Source organism: Drosophila nasuta, chromosome 2L, assembly GCF_023558535.2.
Source record: "Drosophila nasuta strain 15112-1781.00 chromosome 2L, ASM2355853v1, whole genome shotgun sequence".
Taxonomy (NCBI): Eukaryota; Metazoa; Arthropoda; class Insecta; order Diptera; family Drosophilidae; genus Drosophila; species Drosophila nasuta.
The window spans coordinates 23,990,506-24,011,409 of NC_083455.1; the positions used below are offsets into that span (position 1 = coordinate 23,990,506).

General features: G+C 34.0%; 2 protein-coding genes across 2 annotated transcripts; one reads left to right on the top strand and one right to left on the bottom strand.

Annotated features, from left to right (window-relative positions):
- Nucleotides 1-4,350: 4,350 nt before the first annotated feature.
- On the bottom strand, nucleotides 4,351-5,300 carry LOC132792958 (uncharacterized). Its single transcript, XM_060802502.1, has one exon. It carries the CDS (start codon nucleotides 5,174-5,176, stop codon nucleotides 4,454-4,456), a length of 723 nt encoding a protein of 240 aa, XP_060658485.1. The 5' UTR covers nucleotides 5,177-5,300; the 3' UTR covers nucleotides 4,351-4,453.
- A 3,810-nt stretch (nucleotides 5,301-9,110) lies between these two features.
- LOC132798827 (uncharacterized) lies at nucleotides 9,111-10,884 on the top strand. Its single transcript, XM_060810812.1, has one exon. It carries the CDS (start codon nucleotides 9,171-9,173, stop codon nucleotides 10,761-10,763), a length of 1,593 nt encoding a protein of 530 aa, XP_060666795.1. The 5' UTR covers nucleotides 9,111-9,170; the 3' UTR covers nucleotides 10,764-10,884.
- Nucleotides 10,885-20,904: the final 10,020 nt, after the last annotated feature.

The window sequence follows — 20,904 nt, forward strand, 5'->3', positions numbered from 1 at the left end:
TATCCAAGCGTACAAACATACATATGTTACAAACGTACATACAAAGAAATAAGCTGTACTCACATTGTTTTTGCTCAAGCAAATGCTAACATGCTGTAATTAATTACGCTTTGACTAATTCAATTGATGCAAAGTTCTTCACATTACACTTTAGTTGCACGCACAATGATTAACTATGTATTTGTATTAAACGAGCACAAAATAATACATTTTTAACACAATTTAACACTTCACTTTTACTTTTCACAATAGAAACAAACTGATCGAAAGCTTTTTTCGCAAGCACTTAAGCTATGCTACAGCAAGAGGCGAGCTTTCTATCTGTGCCTTTCTTCTTACACACATTACGTACATATGTAAGTTGTAGGTAAAAGTAAGGCAAAAGAACACACGCATATAAATGCACTTGTTGTTGGAGTTTCGAACTTGGTGTGTGTATGTAACATATGTGTGTAATACACACTGTGTATGTATGGCTGTTGTTGTTTGTTGGCTCGAGCTTAGAGTTTGGTGTACGTAAATATATATTCGTTCGTATGTTTGCTGGTATGTTTATGTTTGGCCTTTGAGTCAAGCAGTGCACTGCAGTGGCAGCCTGTTAAGAATACAGCGTTTACAGCTGTTAAGTTCGTAGCCATAGCCATGTATGTAAGTATGTCCGTGTGATTTAACAGAGCCATGTTAGAAGTATAGAGACTACAGCTGTTAAATGCTTTGATCATAAGGAAATGTCCCAACAACAAGCGAAAGGAAATGGTAAGGGGGAAATTCTAATTAGTTTACAGTGTCGTATTAAGCCCAGCAAAAATTGCTCGCTTTTTGAGGCGAAATAATATCGATGCAGAGATTAAATAGAAAATTAATTAAAATTATGCTGGTATTAAATAATTGAATAACATAATACTTTGTGAGTGTGAGAATATTAGATAATGCGACGACCCACGTATTACTGCTCTACACTGTAGTTAGACCTTTATGGGGAAATTAATTAAAATTGACAATTATAAAGAACTAAAGGAAAAATTGCCGAAAAATAAATGAATTAAATTTTTTGGCCAACAACAACAACAACAAAAATGGAAACAATTGAAATAGTTGATCCCACGCAACGATATGACAACAAATAAAATGCATTATATTTTTTGGTTGGCTAACAACTAATAAATAAGGGAACAACTAAATGCGATACGAAAAATACTTTGTGCAATTGTTCTAAATAAATAATAAGCACAACTGTACAACAAATGTGCGAGTGTGTGTGTGTTCATTTGAATTATAAAATCTAATCACCTTTGTTTAAAATTTAATGAACGCAATAATTTCAGAGGATTTGCAGCCGCCCTCATACGGAAATCAGCGATGCTTTCCAGTGGAAAAGGGAAGTAGGGGGTCTTAGTAATTGGTGACAGCCGCGTTATATTTGAAGCCAGTAACCAAATAGTATGCTAACCATAAAAATTAAACAAAATTGCGTCGAGAAACAAAACAAAACAAAGCAGCGAACAAAAACTAAATACAAAAAAACAAATAAAACGGATTTGTATCTGTTAACGAAAATCTCACCTCTAACCATCTAATAAAGCCAACAAAAAATGCTAAACAAATTAAATAAACGAAGTTTTAATACACTAGCTAATATTTTAAATTTAAATTTAAGTACTATCTTAAGTTAAATTATATTAACAATAATAAAACAGTTTTAAATACATTTCAAATTTATTGTGAATTAAACTTTTTTAATTTTTCATGTTACTCATCACTTTTTTAGTGTATCAAAACTATGTAAAGCAAACAAAAGAAATATAATTTTATGTTATTTATCGAATGCAAATAACGAGTTTACAACAATTGCAAAAACAACAACGAGATATCAACAATAACAACAACAACAACACATTGACAACAACAAATATTTAATGCATTCATAAAAATCGCACAATTTATTTAACAAATTATCCATTTGAATGCTATTCGCTTTGTTTTGTCAAATGAGGTTAATTTGTGTTCAACCTGTCATCCTGGCTTCTCTTCTCTTTTTTTCGCACCCTTCTATGTCTGTCTCCCTTCTTCTTCACCCCACTCAATCTCACTTCACACTCACTTCTCAGTTTTCTCTTTTTTCCCGGTCAATATATTATATCGTTATCTAACTGTTTAAATACTTGTTTATCACATTATAATGTTGCTACAAAGCTGATTCCTAAACTTTTAAATGTCCTTTTTAAGTTTTAGTATTTTTAAAATTTAAAAAAAATTATAATATTATATAAAATATATATAAATGTTAAAAGATTAAAAATTCATCTTAAATAATTTTTTTTCTTGGTAAATACAATAATATGTATAGTATACAAAATTTGATAAAAAAAAAAACCCCTTCTTAGTTACTTTTAATGGGAAATTTAGTATATTTTGCACTCGATGGTATATTTTGAATGTAGTTATGTTATAATATACCAAACATAGCCTCCAGAATCATTTTAGTATTTTCTTTTACTGTTCCTTTAAACTTTCTACTTTGAAATTTTTATTCTTTGAATTTATTTTTCAACGCTAATATAGAGCTTAAAAAGTTGTTCATTATTCAAATGAATTATTCACTCAATTGTCAAGGATTATATAAATGTTAAAAGATTTAAAATTGATCTTAAATAATTTTATTTTTTCGGTAAATGATTCCTAAAAAAATTTGATAAAAAAACACCTTCTTAGTTGCATTGAATGGAAATTTAGTATATTTTGCACTCGATGGTATATTTTGAATGTAGTTATGTTATAATATACCAAATATAGCCTCCGAAATCTTTATAGTATTTTCTTTTACTGTTCTTTTAACCTTTCTATTTTGAAATTTTTGTTCTTTTAATTTCTTTTTCAACGCTATTAAAGAGCTTAAAAAGTTACTTGTTATTTAAATGAATTATTCACTTCATTGTCAAGCATTATTTGTTACTTTTTCCTTTAAACTTTCAGCCGTAAAGTGTAACTTATAAAACATATGGTAAGCAGATTGTTCTATATAGTTCTATATAGTACTTGGTTGATTGGTGCTATTGATTTTCTTGGCTTGTTCTTTCTGTCGAGTCAAATGCAGACGAGAGTTATGCAATCCAAAATAATTGTGGTGCACTCAAAAGCTGACTGAATGATTGAGTGTGTGAGTGTTGTGTATGAATATGTGTATGTGTCATTTGACTGTGTGTGTGTGTGTGTGTGTGCATTGTGCGTTGTGCCGTTGACGTTGTCATCAAAATAAAAATTAATTATGCATTCTATGGGCTGCATTTGAATTGCTTTTGTTGTTTGTTACTGTCATTTCTATTTTATTCATTGTTGTTGTTAGTATAATTGTTGCTGTTGTTGTTGTTGTTGTTGTTGCTGCTGCCTGATGCATTTTGTGCGGGATTAATGCGGCATTAAAGCCGACTCTCGACTCCAACTCCAAACTCCAAACTCCAACTCCAACCCAAAAATTCGCAATTGCGTTTGGCGACTCTTTTTAGCATTTTGGATCCGATAAGCGTTGGGCGCAAATAAATTACAAATATAATAATTAAGCAGCATTATTTTTGACAAAACAAATGTCCGATTAGTTGCCACGCCCACACCAGCCCACCTCCCTCTCTTCGTTTGCTATCGCAGTAAAACGCATTTGTGCATAGGAATTAATTACGCATAATGACAATTTGATAAAATTGAAAAATTACATTTTATTCAAATTGATTTATTGTAATTACAAATTCTATAGAACAATGCGATTTTGTTGCCTCGTGCTTCGTTCTGAATTTTCATTTAATTCGATAACTAATCGATAGATACTCTACTCCACAAATTAAATTCCCCAAAAATAAAGTAAACTTAATAATAGTAAAATATGTAGAAGACTTTTTGATTGAGTCACTAAATAAAACCAGTTTTGCGGGCTTAACGTGCACTTATCGATGTTATCGGTACTATCGAAACTACTGCATCGATAGTATGCATTTGAAAAATTACTTTTATTCAAATTGATTTATTGTATTTACAAATTCTATAGAATAATGCGATTTTGTTGCCTCGTGCTTCGTTGTAAATTTCCATTTAATTCGATAACTAATCGATAGCTACTCTACTCGACAAATTAAACTCCCCAGAAATGAATACAAAATAAAGTAAACTTAATAATAGTTTAATATGTAGACTTTTTGCTCGAACTACTCAAGAAAACCTGTTTTGCGGGCTTTACGCGCAGTTATCGATGTTATCGATACTATCGAAACTACTGCATCGATAATAAGCATTTGATAAATTGATAATAAAATTGATTTATTGTAATTACAAATTCTATAGAAACAATGCGATTTTGCTGCCTCGTTGTGAATTTTCATTTTATTCGATAACTAATCGATAGCTACTCTAATCGACAAACTAAACACGCTACCCCAAAAAAATATGAATACAAAATAAAGTAAACTTAATAATAGTAAAATATGTAGGAGACTTTTTGCTTGAGCCACTGAAGAAAACCTGTTTTGCGGGCTTTACGCGCAGTTTTCGGTGTTATCGGTACTATCGAAACTACTTTGTCGATAGTAAGCGTTTGTTGCACTTGCTGCGGTTTCTCCACTTCGATTACACATATGGAAACCGATTGATCAATCACTTGAGCCACTTCTTCAGCTTTAGCTTGCTCTTCTTCCGTCTCCGTCTCTTGCTCCTCTTCTTCTTCGATAACTGTGTGCAACTTGTAATCGATCATGGGATTTTCGGGACGCACACGAACCAAAATATCGCCAGCGTAGCCAATTTTCTGGCCATCGTAGCTCAGAGCTATTTCACAATCCGTGATGTTTGCATACTTCAGATACATGAAATTTGATTCAGTGAATATTCTATCGATCACTTGTCCGATATCCACAAAGAAACTATAGACGAGTCCCACGTGATCCAAGTGATATCCGCTCACTGAAATCCAGAAGAAATTCTCATGCATTTCCATTTTCTTGTTCTTCTTCACGTTTTTCTTCTTCTTGCTCAGTCTATCGGTCTCTGTGCCGATATCAGACATCGATACTCTTTGCTGTTGTTGTTGCTGTTGTTGTTGTCGCTGAAAGAACTCTTCGTTGTAGCCGCCCAAAAATTGTTGATGATATTGTTCACGCGACTGCATCTCAAAGTCCTTCAGATACGACGCCATTCTATGACTTTAGACTATTGCTATTTAATTTCTAATTTTACGGAATTAATCGGAATGGGAAAGGTTAAAAGAATCCGACAACATGAATGTGCTGGGAATATTGAAGGTGGAATAATTTGACAACTCTTTCAAGGTTTAGAATTAAAAGTGGAATATTTTTACATATATTTCAAGGTCTAGAATATCAAAAAATAAACTAAGAATAATCAAGGAAAGTTGTACAACAAAAGTTAAATAGATAATAAATAATAAATATCAATAGATAATAATAATATAATTACATATTAAATAAGGTATCTAAGTAATATTATACAACTTTATTATTCCTTATTAATTATCATTAGCCAATAAAATTATTTAAAAAAAAAATATAATATCTATACTTCACAAAAGAAAAGAAGTTCTAAAATCAAGATTTTGCGAATTTTGGTCTAAAAAGTGCGGCAAGAACATGAAAAAATTAAAGTTAGAAAACATATCTTGATTTCAATAATATTTGATATAGGACTTAAGTTCTTATTAATAAAAATAAAATCTTTTAATTTTAGAGACCAAAAATCTTATCATAATATCAACGAAACAACTAAAGTCTAGATAAAAAAATCTTTTCAGAATTATCGATTTTAGAACTTGTGCTTTACTATGAAATTTGAGCTAGCTATGTAATATAAAATAATATACTAATTGGTATATTTTTAGTTAAAAAAAAAAAAATAATTCAAAAATACTTCTGAAAAAAATAATCAAAAAATGCTTAAATAAAACAAAACACAAATTTATAATAGAAATAAATATAATTTTAAAAAATTTTGCTCAATCGAAAAAAATATCATATTTTTTATAAGAAGAAAACATATTTTAATTTATTTTAAAATCACATTTCAACATTTGTTTTTCCTATAAAATGGATTCTAATTTTTTTATTTGATTTAGCCAAATTTTTTAAGTTTTATATATTTGAATGAACTAAAAATTTAGTATTTTAATCTAGTTTTAAATCAAATAAAAATATATTTTCTTCCTAAATAATTATTATCTTGAGAACATTTCTTGCTAAATACAAAAATAAATTACAAGAATTATAGACAATTTCTATGTATTTTGCTAGAATATTTCATAATCTATTTATAAAATTTCTTAAATTTTTCTCAAATATTTCTTCAAAAAATGTTTTCAACCAAACGAAACTGGAGGAAATTGCACTCAGTTAATAGCTTATTTCTTTTCCGACAAAGAACAATGGCAACAAAAAGATGATGGAAAACTGCCTGCTAAATATTGACTGAATAATATTGAAAACATTTCGAATTATCGGCGAGATCAAAAGTGGACTTTATTTACGCATAATTTTATGGAATTTACGATCTGAATATTTTTGAAGAGGAAGAAGCAACAAGTTCAAAGGGTACTCGAAAACATCGAAAAAGAGAAAAAGAGGGAGAGAGAGAAAGAGAGCGAGTGAGAAGTCAATAAAATATTAAAAATTAGCGTGATAAATATGTGTGGCAATCGGCCGCCAGAGGGCGCCACTGAGTGGGCTAGAATTTGTTGGTTGGGTGGTTGTTGCCACCCACAAAGTGAAAAGAAAGCATCAAAGGCGCCGACTGCGGAAGTATCTTTCAATTGGACCAATTGGAAATCGAGATGCTGGCCAAGATTAAAGGCGGCTTCCTCTGTGTGGACTTCAAACGGAGTCGGCTGACGAACCTGTTGCTTATGAACTCAACTGAATTGTTTCAATTGTTCAGTATTTAATATATCTGCTCTCAATTTGTTTATTTGTTTGTTTTGTTCGGCGGCGGCGCCCTTTGAACTCGCAACTCTATTGAACTAAGGTGAGAACTGACGAATCCAACCAGAAACCAATTGGATAGTGTGTGATGCTGCCAATCAGAAGGTGTTAATCATGCGCGAATCATAATTCTGTAGATCAAAGTGCATAACAATTCGACAGCTGCTTAAATAATATGAGCGATTCGATAATTAGCTGTGATCTATCGATAAAAACGCTTGAGATCCAATAAGCATCTAGTTAGGCGCGAAGAGATCAAGCAGATGCTTGTGCGAAAGCGAGACAGCTGTTTAGCAACAATGCCAAGTGGAGTCTAACTAGAAAGCAAGACTATCTATATGCTTATTGGAATTGTGCAAACTTAACACTTGCCAATTAGCTTTGTAATACCCACGCTGTACAACTCTTTCTTATTAGCCGCATTACACAAACAAATGCCCACTCTAACAGTTTGTTGACTGTGTAGCGGGGTGAAGCGCTTGGAGGTCGCCGGCGCTGCTGCAGTCGCTGTTGGCGTCGCTGCCAGCGTTTGCCGGCAAAGTTTGCACATGCAGCGCGTCTGTATTTGTTTGTGAGAAGAGCGCCAACAATAACAACACGTTGTCTGACGCTCTCGCTGCGCTGCACACTGCTCTCAGCGTGAGCGTATGCCAATTGGCACTCTCTCGCTCTCACAGTCTCTCTCACATTCCCCTTTTGCAGACGCTGCGCGCTGTTTCATTGCCATGTTTCATTCACTTCCCCAGCACGTTACCCCTGCTAGCAGATTTACGCTCTCCCGCTCGCGCTCGCTCTCTCTCTTGTTGCGCTCTCTGTGTGTGTGTGTTTTATTTGTGTTCCCCTTTTGCTTGACTGCTGTCAAGCTGTGCTGCTCGCACTTGCCTGCGCAGCGCCTCATGGCATCTCGCTTGCTCGCCCAATGAGCTCTGCTACTTGTACGGCTTGTTACGTTTTTTTTTGCTGTTTTGTTTTTGCTTTGCTGCCTGCGCTGCTTTGTCTTGTTGTGTGCGTTAATTGTTTTTGTTGTAGCTACTGCAAACACACACACACACTCACATACTGACAGACAATGTTCACCCCTCCCCCACACTCACACGATGAGTCTCATCTTTTGACATGTTTTATTGTTGCACTCTTCACTTGTCGTTTTGTTATGTGTGTGTGTGTGTTTTTTTTCTGCAGTTGTCGCTTTACCGTTTTCATTTGCATAATTGACAATTGTCAATCGAAGAGCGTCGATAATTATCGATTTAAGTAGAAGTTATTTACGCGGAATGTAAAGAATTCGGAATTTGATTATTGATTTACAATTTGATATCTAAAATATAAATTAGGAATGTGAACTTAAATTGCTGAGTAAAATGAACATGCAATAAAGCACACATAGTTAAAATAGTGATACACTGAAATATAATTTATTTTTGAATTATTCTAACTTCTAAGAACATTTTTAGTATTCTGATATAGAAAGAGAGAGTATCAAAATGAAAGATCTACGTCGAATAATTTAAATACGAAGTTAATTAATTAAAGTTAACTGGAATATTTCAAAGTTTTTGAAAACTAAATAACAAAAATTATGGTTCAAAGAATATTTTTGGAGATTATATTAAAAATAGTATTTATTTGGTTTTATTATCATTATTAAAAGTAACACAAATTTTTAAGATAATAAATTAATAATAATAAAATCGATATATCTTTATCTTTTTAATATGTAATTTTTCGAAAAATCTTAATTTTGTAGAATATTGAAAAGTTAGCAATAGCTTTTGAAGTAATGTTTTTCTTTGTGATAAAAATTTAACTAAAACATAAAACTCAACTATCCTATGATAAAATATTTTTTTAATTACGTTGAAATTTGTTATTATTACAATAGAATACCGTATTTTTTCATTCTACAAATTTTAAGTTAAAACTTTCGAATATATTATTATTATAAATATTGTTTGATTCCGTTGGAAAATATTATTATAATTATTATAAAGGAATACCATATTTTTGCTCTCTAAAATTTAAATTTAAGAATTTAGCCTATAAATAAATAATTTTTTGTAATTAATCGTAATAAATTAATTTTTTTTTAGGACTATTTGTAAATATATATATAGTATAAACACCTTAACAAATCAAGTAATATTTTTGGGAACTGTCAAAGTGATAGGAAAAAACTGGTTTCATTTTAGCAGAATTAGGAAAATGTGTTTCATCAGCAAAGGTGGCAACAGTCTGGGTAACAATCTGTGCAAATGCTTTCAGCGGTTGACAGCTGCCCAATGCAGTGGCAACCCTGGGAGCAGCATCAGAGGTTGCAACCCTGGCGTAGTCAAAAATGTATTAAACATCTCTGAGCGAACCAAATGGAAATGGCGCAATGAAATGCCAACGAAACTAAAATCAAGATTCAGCGGGAAATCTCACAAGGATTTTTGGTATGCGACGAATCGGAACATTATCCTGGCACTGGGCAGGGTTCTAGGACTCCACGCGGACATTGTGTTTGAGTTTCTGTACACGCTGACGCTGCAGAATTTCGCCAGGATACTGAATCCTCGAGGACATGCGTGGAACTTGAGCCGCGTTCCGTTCTCGCAGGTGAACATCTGCGATTATTATGCGGGAATTTTCGATTGCAATGGCAATGTGCGGAATCCCTTTCACCCGGACGTGTTGCAGAAGCTGCTCGGAATGATGCAGCAGCTGCTGCGGCAGGACAAGTCAAGGGAGGAATTCCCTAAGCCGCTCCCAATCGAAAAGGCAGCGAAACCCGCGCGTTCCGAAAAGATTTCCCAGCGTGCAGGAATCGGACCCGATTCCCTAGCTCGAGCCAATGGCATTCGGAGGCGTTTTCAGCTCAGCGAGCGGTATCAACTTGGTGGCTGTCGATCGCAGTCGTTGTTATGTGGTAATTGGGACAGATATACAAAGCACCTGAGTCAAATGTGGTGCTATAAACCATCGCAAGAGGTGGTCGATGATATTATCAAGTCGGAGGTGACAGTCTTGAATTGGGGTTCTTTGCAGGGACACGAACGGAGTGAAGAAGAGCGACAGGTTACCAAAGCCCTTTATCGATTGCTTTCTGATAATTTGTGCACAGCGCGAAGTCGTGAATTAAAACGTCTCGTGTTGTCGGTGAAGCAACAAACTGGACTCCAGAACAATCTTGAGGAAATGCTCGATGCAATGCGTGAATTGAATCTTAAAATGGCTGTCAAGGGGGAAGTAGAGTACATGAAGCGGATGACGCAAGAATTGTCCCGGAACTACAATCATTTGATCGAAAAGACGCGAAAAGTTCCGAAAAGAAAACACGCAGCTCCCCACAAGCCGGGGACATTGCACATCGATGTCGAGGAACCGACGGTGCTTCCTCGTTTCTATTACGGTGCTCAGGTGCCGATTTTGACCCATGAACCCTTCAATCCCCAACTGCCGCGCACCTGGATGCGACGTCATCCAGATGCCATGCGGTTAAATGATGACGGACGTTTCGTCCGGGAAGGAGTTGTGCATCGCTATAAGCGACGATCGGTGGAGAAGCGTTTAGCGGATGCACGCCAAAGATATTCCATTCACTCGGTCTACAGTCGCGACGATGTCAGTCGATCGAGCAGCCGGTTCAGTAATGTCAGCAAAGGGAACAGCGAGACTAACCGGAACAGTCAGATCAGTGGGAACAGCAAGATCACCGGGACTATCAGGAGCACCCGGGATAGCAGGAATAGTCAACAGACTAAGAACAGCTTTCCGTTTTCCGATGAGGAACCCAGTGACAAATCTATGGCTTAATTTAGTGTTTAATGCGACACAAGTTCTTAATATTATAATCTGTAATCGTTTTGTAATTTTGTTAATGAAACCAAGTCAAAATTTGTAATACTAATTACAACTGATTAAAGTGCGAGTGTGAAAAGAAGTTGAAGGTGCCTTTTATAGAAGGGGAAGATGGGAAAAATAATGTACCTAGATACTCAAAAACTTTATTTAATGTTTCGGTAAAAACTTTAATAAACATTTTAAAAATTTCTAGTCTCTTTTATTAATTTAGTTTCTATCTCAGATTCTTTATAAAATATTATATATTTAAAGTCTTAAAAACACATCTTTAAAATGTTATAACATTTTGTACAATTCTTCTGTTCAATAAATGTATAAACCAACTGAATGTTATTAAAATTGTTTTAAATTATCTAAAAAGTTCTGGAAAAACTCTTGAATAACTAAATCAGGTTTTTCTTGATTTTAAGTAATGTATGGACAGGCTCTAAGACTCATTTAAATACCATATTATTTCTATTAAATTTATTTCAACGTTTAGCTAGTTACTTTACATTTTAATAAGAGTTTTACCTAAACTATTTTAAGCACAAACTTCTAAGTTATCTATACTAAAAATAATTATTTAGCTTTCCGTTTTCATCACCACTTTCATCGCCTGAGTTAACCACAAAAAAGTTTTTCGCTGTCCAATTTTGATGGCAGACATAAATTGGCATATGAAAATCCAGGTAAAGCCGCTAACACAGCTGTGCTCCTAAATCATTATGATTATGCCTGGGCATTCATGAGTGCACTCACTCATACTCACACACACTCACACGTATTCACTTCGCTTCGAATTCGATTTTATTTTTAGCAATTCATTGGCTCCTCGGGTTTTTTTTTTTTTTTGGTTTGTGATTTGCTTTTATGACGTGTAGTAATTTGTTGGCTCGTTAAGTTGCTTTAATAGACCCCAAAAGCCCTTCACCCCAACACGTAGAGGCAACCCTATTCCTCTGGTAACCCTAGCCCCTCCCCCTTCTCCTCCTCCTTCACTTTTTGTTTTCAGTGCAACCGAAAATTCACAATCCGTTCGCTGCATTTGTTGCGTTTCGATGCAACTTCAAGCTTTTGAATAAAAAACACAAATAAGTTTGGAGAGAAGAAGTGTGCCGCACCTACAGATACCCTGTATTTATTAGGAATTCAAAAGTACAGCAACTGACTGGCGATTATTATGAAAGGCGGAATTTGAGAGGAGTTGTCTTATAAATAGAAGTGGTATTTAAATACATTTTATTTATAAAATACTATTAGGAATATGATAAGGAATTTAGAAATAATATATATACATATATATAGCTATTCTTATTTAATACAGACTAAAGACTTATACTTAGACTTGAATAAAATAATAAAATATGAAAAATAGAAAATAAAAAAGAGAATAAACAAAATTTAATAAGTTTTGTAAAAAGTACTTATATTTAAAATAAAATTAATTAATTGTTCTAATAAAATAGTTAATTTCGATATGAATTTTTTTAAGTTAGATTTTTCATCTAAATTCTTAAAATATATAAAGAATACTTAAACTTAAAGTAGAATAAACTTGATTGTAATAAAAAACACGTGAGCAAAATCTAAAGCACTTAAATAAAATGTGTTGCAATGAATTTATTTTTAACTTTTATTTGAGAAATATCAGAAATACAATTTCTAAACTTTCAAACGTAAAATTAATTCATACTTGAGCATACCCTATGAAACACTTATTTCCCAGGGTATTCACAAAAATATTTTATGACCAGGCAAAGAGAAATCCGAACAGAAACAGAAATATTTTTTATTGCACCAGAAACACTCAATAAAAGCGAATTATTAGTGTTGAATTGTTGTTGCCTCCCCACTTTTTTTATCCCTCTCTTCCTCTTCTCCTCCACCTCGTAAAAATGCCCAAATGAATGTGAAATTTCCCGTTACTTTCTCGAATTTTGTTGTTTAGCTTTTTTTTATTCTATTTTTTTTGGGAATTGCAAATGCATTTTTATGATAAATTTAAAAAGCAAAACGCATCGTTTTCGTTTTCTTTTGCTTTTACTTTTGTCATTTTGTTGTTATCACATTTTTGTTAATTTTACTTCATTTTGTATTCGCTCGTTTTGTTTTTGCCTCGTTGTAATTTGTTTGATTTATCGATTACAAAAATATATGAATACGAACATACAATATACAATTCATTCATATGTTTTTATGGCTTTTCCATTTCCATTTCGCGAATTTTTCTCGTTTAGCGCTTTGATTAATTGCCACTTACTTTGCTGAAATGGCATTTGGTTTGTGGCTCAGCACCCGAATATTTATAGAGCACAAACTCATGACCACAATATGAAAGTGTATCCAATTGTACTATAGATAAGTATATACAGTGAAATATATTGCAAAGCTGAACTATTCTTTTGTAATTCATATACTCAAAATTGCTGATTTGTGGTTTTCAGTATTGATTAATGTCGTTTTATGTTTATAAATATAAAAGAGAATTATATATTTATTAAAAACAAATGCACTTACCTTTCTCTTTATTTATTAACATATTAATAATGGAATGTATTCCTTTCCAACTTTTATTGAATTATTTCTTCAGTGTTCATTGTATATCACGCATAACACTAGCATACACTCAATTCAAGACGCCACTGTAGCGCCATCTTTAACACAAATCACTTAGCGCGTTTTACAACACTGATTTTGTTGGTTGTCACTTTCTTTGATTGTTTACCACTAGCACGCACTTAATTTAATACACCACTGTGGCGCCATCTTGAATTTAACTTACTGAGCTCATTTTGCAACACTGACAACTGCAAAGATAAGAGAAGAATTAACAGTTACAGTCGTGTCTAAAATTATGGGTATAACATAGATTTACGCAATTACAAGTTATTGAAATTGGTTGAATTGACATTAATTAACATTCAATGCTTTAAATCTGAAGCGAATTTCATATAAAAATTGAAAATAATCTGTATATATAAATATGCAACTATAGGAAAGGTAGAAAGAGGCATCTTTGACCCAATTAGCTAGCCATGTCTGTCTGTCTGTCTGTCCGTCCGTATGAACACCTATGTAAATCTTAGAAACCATAAGTGATAGAGCCTACTACATAGTTGCCTTGGCTGACAATTGGGTATATTTTTAATATAGTATTCCATCTTTATACCAAATATGACACTTAGTATATTTTAGTATTATGTAGGTATATTTTAATATTAATTATGTTATAATTGTGTATATTTTAAGAATAATACCGCACTGCATGTATTCAAAAGCGTTAACGGGTCTCTCACAGTCGAGTATACTTGACTTTTTTCTTATTTTTATATAAAATGACTAAAATACATAAAAATATTATAATACTATACTATATATATTCTATTTAAAAGACACGCTTAATTCCAAGTATTAAAAATTCCAATATTTATATTCTTAGCTCGTTATTAATTACTGTTAAATGTAGAACATCGCCTAACAAAACACTTCTAAAAACTTCTATGCATATGTTAAACTGCAAGTTGAATCATCAATCAAAAAACGCTGCAGGAAGTTGCAATGTGTGTGTGTGTGTGTGAGGAAAGTGTGGCAAGTGAAGCATGAAGAGTGAATAGAAGGCTGCGAGTGGTGAACGATGTGAACGAGTTTGTCGCCTGTCAGTGTCTGACATCATAATAGTGTCATTGTCAGCAAAGCAATTGCAGTTAGAGGAGTGAAGAGTGAAGAGAGAAGAGAGAAGAGAGAAGAGTTACAGAAGAGTGAAGTGAGCTGCCAAAAAAGCGAGCGAATCGTAAATCAAAAGGCAGCGTAGCAAAAAGCTAAACAAAAACAATTAGAAATAAGCGCCAAAAACTAAAATGCAGACTGTATAAAGAGAGAGAGAGGATGCTGCTCCATATGCTCCAGGCATAAATAAACAATGCAACAAGGACAACAAGGACAACAGCAGCAACAACGGCAGCAGCAAGGACGACAAGAGCAACGACAACATTTCATCAACGCAAACGAGCGAAACGTTTATCAACTGCTCAAATGGCCATTAAATGTGTTCTGTGCGTGTGTGTGTGTGCAAGTGTGTGTGTGTGTGCGATGGCATCAGCATCAACACCCAGGACATGCGAGGACATTTGGCTGCGTGTGTGCATGGACACGGCTATCTGCCAGGACATTCATCAAACGATAAATTGAGTGAATGACTTCATGAGCGCCTGCTTCCTCTTCTCTTCCCTCTCTTTCACTCCTTTCTTTGCTATTCGTGCGAACAATTGGTCCGCGTCCGCTGTGGCAGTAGGCGTTTGCCACGCCCCACGCCCCCCGCTCCAGTCGCCACTCTCCACTCTGAGTGACTGCGTCTGACTTAAATTGCCATCACATCCTGTCAGACAGGACCTCCGCAGGACACGAGAGTCCAGCACTCGCTCCATTTTGCAATTGTTTCTCTGATTGGTATTCAGTTCAGGCATCCGCACTTCGCCCTCGTTCACTGCACTTTGCACAACTCAAACTCAAACTCTCTCAACTCTCAACTGAACTTCATTTATCTGAGCTTCAGTGTTTTGGCCATCCGTCAGGCGTCTCTGTTTTATCCTTTATCCTGTGACTTTTTGGCTGCTTTTTGCACACAACTCTCGCCTGCATTTCGCCTTAGGCACATCCATCATTTGCTCTCTCTCTCTCTCTCTCTCTCTCTCACTCTCACTCTCTCTGTCTCTGTTTGGTAGTGTTTTAATGGACTCCACTTGTCCGCTTTGATCACTTTGACCAGTCAACAAGGACAAACAGCTGCTTCTACATACAGTTTGTCCTGCCTGTCAGAGTCTTCTTCTTCCTCTCTTTTCCCCCTTTTTTGGGTCTGCTTCATTGCAGCATTTGCATGTTTATTTGCCACTCAAACGATTTATCCTGTCTGCGTTTTTGGCAACTGCTTTTGCCAGTCTTTTGGACAGTAATCCATCAATGCAACTCAATTGTCAGTTGAATGCCGCAAATGAGTTGTAAACTTGATGCGTGTTGCATTTGTAGTTGACATTTAATTGATGACAATTTGGCATTTATAATTGTATTATATTATATACAACTTATGTGTAATTGCTAATAAAATTGTCTATTGATTACTTGATTATTGAAAATCAATTCCTTTACATATTTTTATATGTTCTTGCCTCCCAGGTGCAAATAACACTTAATCAGTTGCTTACTTCGTCTAAAAACAAATTAGATAGTACGATGACTGTAAGGTTCATTTGAATCTATCCAAAAAGTAATCTATAGCTATTGTCTATTTAAAATTATTTGCTCAACAAAGTTCTCTAAAACGAAATTAAATTTTGCAAAGTAGCAATAAAGTTATGTAGAACTTTTCATTGTAAATGTAAAAAAAACGCAGCTTTTTTGTAGCTGGTGGCAACAACAAATTATTAATATATATAATATATATAATTTTATATACTATATAGTAGTATGTTTGTTTCAATTGTAAACGCGTTGGTCGCTGCCACTGCTATTTCAAAGTTTACAGCTGTACTTATATTAGTGAACTTTGAAATAGCAGTGCTGGCGATCATATATTAATATAGATAGATACATAACATATCTAGCTTTTTCAACATTATGAAAATGTCCTTATAAATCAGTGTATACGAACAATAAGACTTATTGAGACATTGAAAAATCGGTCTTAAGAATATTTGTAAAAGAGAATACTATATTAAAAAAAAAAAATAATATGAAAATAAGCCTGAAGTGTTTTTAGTTAAACTTCTATACAAAAGATATTGCAAAAAATATATTAAAATGTTAGTATTCTACAATATTTTGGGTTTACTTTGTGCTAATTACACAATAAATATTAGGTTGTTTGGTAATGACATATCGGTTTTTACATTCAATTTTCGCGCTTGTGAAGTCAAATATAATCGTATCTGGCAATGCTGTATATCGTTTGAAAGGTATTGGTATCACAAACCTTATCAAAATTACATATAGTTTGTTTACATGTGCTTCCACGTTAAAAAATTAGAATGGAATGGAGTTCACAAACGCAGAAATTCGGGCAATTTTGAAATTTTATTTCGCACAGGGAAAAACTGCTGCGGAATCTCGCAGACAGATTATTGCTGTCTTAGGAGATAACAAACTTTCGATTCAAACCGCCGAACAGTGGTTTAATATATTTACATATTTTGATATAATAACTGATTCAATAATGACCTTTGATGTATTTGCAAAAAATAAATTTTTTGTTGAAATATTATAATATTGAGTTCTGACATTCTAGTTAATTAGCAATTTATTAGTTGCGGTTTAGTCTATTTGTAAAATTATATTTTATGTCAGTGTATTTTGTGCGCTCTTTAACATTTCAATAATAAAAGAAAATATATTGGAAACAATTTTGAAATTCGGATAATGCATGAATTATCACTTTATTGGAAAGGTTTGAGTCAAGGTTTGGAAATAATAATAAGAAAACATTCGTTTTCCTTGGAATTAGGTTTCTAGTAAGGAGTTGAGTGTAATGAATATTAAATTCAAAATAATATTTATAATTGGCATATATTTTGTCTCTTATGTTTGTATCAATAAATAATGGATTAATTCAAAATAATATTTATAATACGAACATATTTCATCTCTTATTTTATCACAAATAAACTCTTATTGGATTCTCTTTTCCTTGAAATTATTTGTGTTCAATAATAACTTATTATAATAATTTCCTATTTACTGTCAATTACTCTAAACTCATCATCACAAGATTTTCCTTACTCATTTCCCCCACATTGATCGCATAGATTTCCCAGGTCTGTCAGATTGCATATCGATCAAGCGATAAAACGGATATGAAGCATCAACAATAATATCAAAACTAGCTGTATTTCTCTTTCATTTTTTCTGTCGTGTAGCTGTCATCTGGTTAATGAGCTTACAATGAGATCTCCATCGGAGATCGTCCGATGATGGCGACTTCCTCACATTAATCGGCGGCGATTCAACTGCAAATTCTATGCGAGGAGATCGTGGCGCTAATACAAACTAATTGGCATACTTAAGTTGGCGATAAGTTGCAACTTACGAGTCGAAAATTGTTGTTGTTGTGCGGTTGTGCGCCTCACAGAGCGATTCATTGAAAATGATCTAATGAATTTTCACTTAATCCAAATCAAGTGACGATCAGACGGCAATCAACAGCAGTCGCCACAGTTGCCACAGTTGCCAGCCAAAACACAGAGCGAAACATGTTCAGTCTTCAGTTTGTGGCCCCCGTGCCCCATGTCGTGGCACGTAGCACGTTGCACGTTGCATCTGTTGCCGTCGTCAACATTGTCTGCAAATGCGCCGCAAGTCTGTCTGTCTGTCTGTCGTTGTGCTCTGTCGTTGCTTGTCATAATCCGATCAGCGAAAAGCAGATCAACAGAAGGTCGCCAAGGAGGCAGAGAGGGAGGGGAATGAGGCAAAGAGGTAGCAGCAGCATCATCATGATCTGTGAGGTCGTCAGCACGATCTCAAGTTGTGTTTTTTTTTTCTTCTGCTGCTGCTGTTGATTTCCATTTCAGTTCAGCTCATTTCATTTCATTTTTCGCTAATAATTCGCTTGACAGATGTTCAGCCATAATTAGAGATTAATTGTTCTATTCATAATTGGTGCGGGGCCTTGATATTTTTGGACATTTGCAGCAAGCCAGCTACAACAAGGGTTGCACATTGCACATTACGCGATGTTGTCGCCAACTCAAATGCAGCAACTCCAAATCAAGACTGACGGCAACAGTTGCCAATGCGGAACTATCACAATTATGATGAGTTACCAATCTCAGCTGAAGTCAACGCGAAGTCAACTCATTCGAAACTATTAATTTGAATGTCTGAAAGTGTTTGTATCATGAAATTGATTACGATTTGATTCCCTTATAAGATTATTTTTTATATAAGGAAAACTATTGAAATATTTAGATAACTAAATCTATAACAGCTCAGAGTTTAAAATTCAAAACTGATTATCTTAAGGATTTATTTCTTTTATAAGATTATTTTATAATTGAATATCCATTAGAATATTTAATGAGATAACTAAACCATAGCAGCTCAGCTCCTGAAATCCCAATGTAAGCAATACAAATTTATTATTACAAATGAAACCAATACATAGATTTATAGAAAATTAAGAAATAACCAAGTGAACTCAGCACTTAATGAGTGGAATGAAACGAAACTTGTTAGATGAGCTTCTTACGTTATTCGAAAGAACATATATGAAAACCAGTTAAATATTCCTTTAACGCTCTAAGTTAACTATCTGAACTAGGTTCTCTATGAAGCAATCTTGATGAAATTTGTATAAGAAGTTTATTATACACTAAGAAGTTACCTACATCAACCACAAAGTGTAATCTCTTATACTTCTTACAATTTTCTGAACTTAAACTTAGAATTACTAGTAATTTCAGAGATTTACTTTAGGGAGTAATTTCAAATCTATTAATTTGTTGTAAAAAAAAACTTCTTTTCCTTTTCAGCAATTTCACAATCAAAATAAGCTTGAGCTTCACTCTACTAATAATTAATAAAAACAATCAATTGTTGCTGCTTTTAACAACTTTGGAAGCTTCTTTGATTTCAAGGATTCTTGGTTTGAGTGGCGATTGAAAGTACTTGGCGCACTTGTTTACGATCGTAATTCATGCTTAGCTTATTTATGCATGTATATATGCATGACGATAAACCATGCTCACATCGGGGCCATATACATAAATATTTATGTATTTCCGATATCAGCTTTGTGTGTGTGTGTGTGTTGGTGTGTGTGTCGAGCAAATCGTCGCAAATCGACGCAAAGTGCTCTAATTTACGTCAATTTCCACAGAGAGACGAGCGCAAAATGTCGCACAATTAGGAAAGAAATATGAAACTGTTCGGGGAAAATTGGTCGCCAAGCCCCGGAATCCCCCTCGTTACCCTCCCCCCAGTTCCCCCTCCTCTCATACAATCCATAGAACAACAACGAAGGCAAAGCATAGAAAAATATGGCGGCAACATGATGGCTCCACAAGCGAAATAAAATTAATTTATGAAAACTATTTACACAGGACGCCGCCGGACAGAACGATAAGGACAAGAAGCCAGTGTTCAATCCCCCCTCTTGAGTGGTGAGTGAGGGGGGACAAAGTCCATTGTCCTGCTCGATGGATAGACACGCGCTCGTCATAATTCTGTATAATCTATGTACGATTTGAGTAAAAACAAAGGAAAGCCAAACATAAATTTCACATTTTATGTGCGCTTTTCTTCTTTCTCCTTGCTGTTTTCCTTTGGCGTTGCCATTTTCTCTCTTTCTCTCTCTCTTTTGTGGCCCTTGGAGACATTTTGTGCGCTATCATTAGGAAAAATAAAATATGTTGCTGCTGTTGTTGCTTTCCCAAGTAGAGGAAAGTCGAGCCATGTCCTGCGGAATGTCAAACAAACGAGCCAACCATCAACTTTATGGCCAAATAACACAAATTACAGAGGCCAAAAATGAAAACACAAACACAACAATTGACTGCAGTCAATACCAGAAAAAAAAAGAAAACTGGATATAAAGTGTAGCAAGTGAAACATTAAATGGAAGGACATCTCGTCAATATTCTGCACATTACATAAACAAACCCAAAAAGAACCCAACTTATTTTTTATAAGCCCAGATACAAGCCAAGTTAAGCCAATAGGATAACTGATTTGGAAGGTGAAGTGAGGCAAAAAACTGAAGTAGAACTATGATTAGTTGTGGATTTGTGTTGAAAACTAGTTTTATAATAATTTAAGAGGTTATTCTTGGGGAGAAATTGCAATTTCTATTATTACAAAAAACTCTTTGAAATTATTCAATTGTGTTGAAACTATTTCTGAAGCATTTGAATATGTTTTTGTATACTTAGGAGTAATTTCAAGTTCTTCTTTGTGATTTAAAGTAATCAAGTTCAGTATGCCAAAGCCAAGTCTGTTGTTTAATGGCTTTCTCGGAATTATGCCGTTGATTTTACAAAACATTTTTTAAAACTCAACAACTTGATTCAACAGCAAATCACTAAAAAATAAGTAAGAAAGCTATGAGATACCTGCTTTACATTTTGAA

Bases quoted from the DNA above. Each gene is read 5' to 3' on its own strand.
- LOC132798827 (XM_060810812.1), top strand. From the start codon at position 9,171: ATGTGTTTCATCAGCAAAGGTGGCAACAGTCTGGGTAACAATCTGTGC.
- LOC132792958 (XM_060802502.1), bottom strand. From the start codon at position 5,176: ATGGCGTCGTATCTGAAGGACTTTGAGATGCAGTCGCGTGAACAATAT.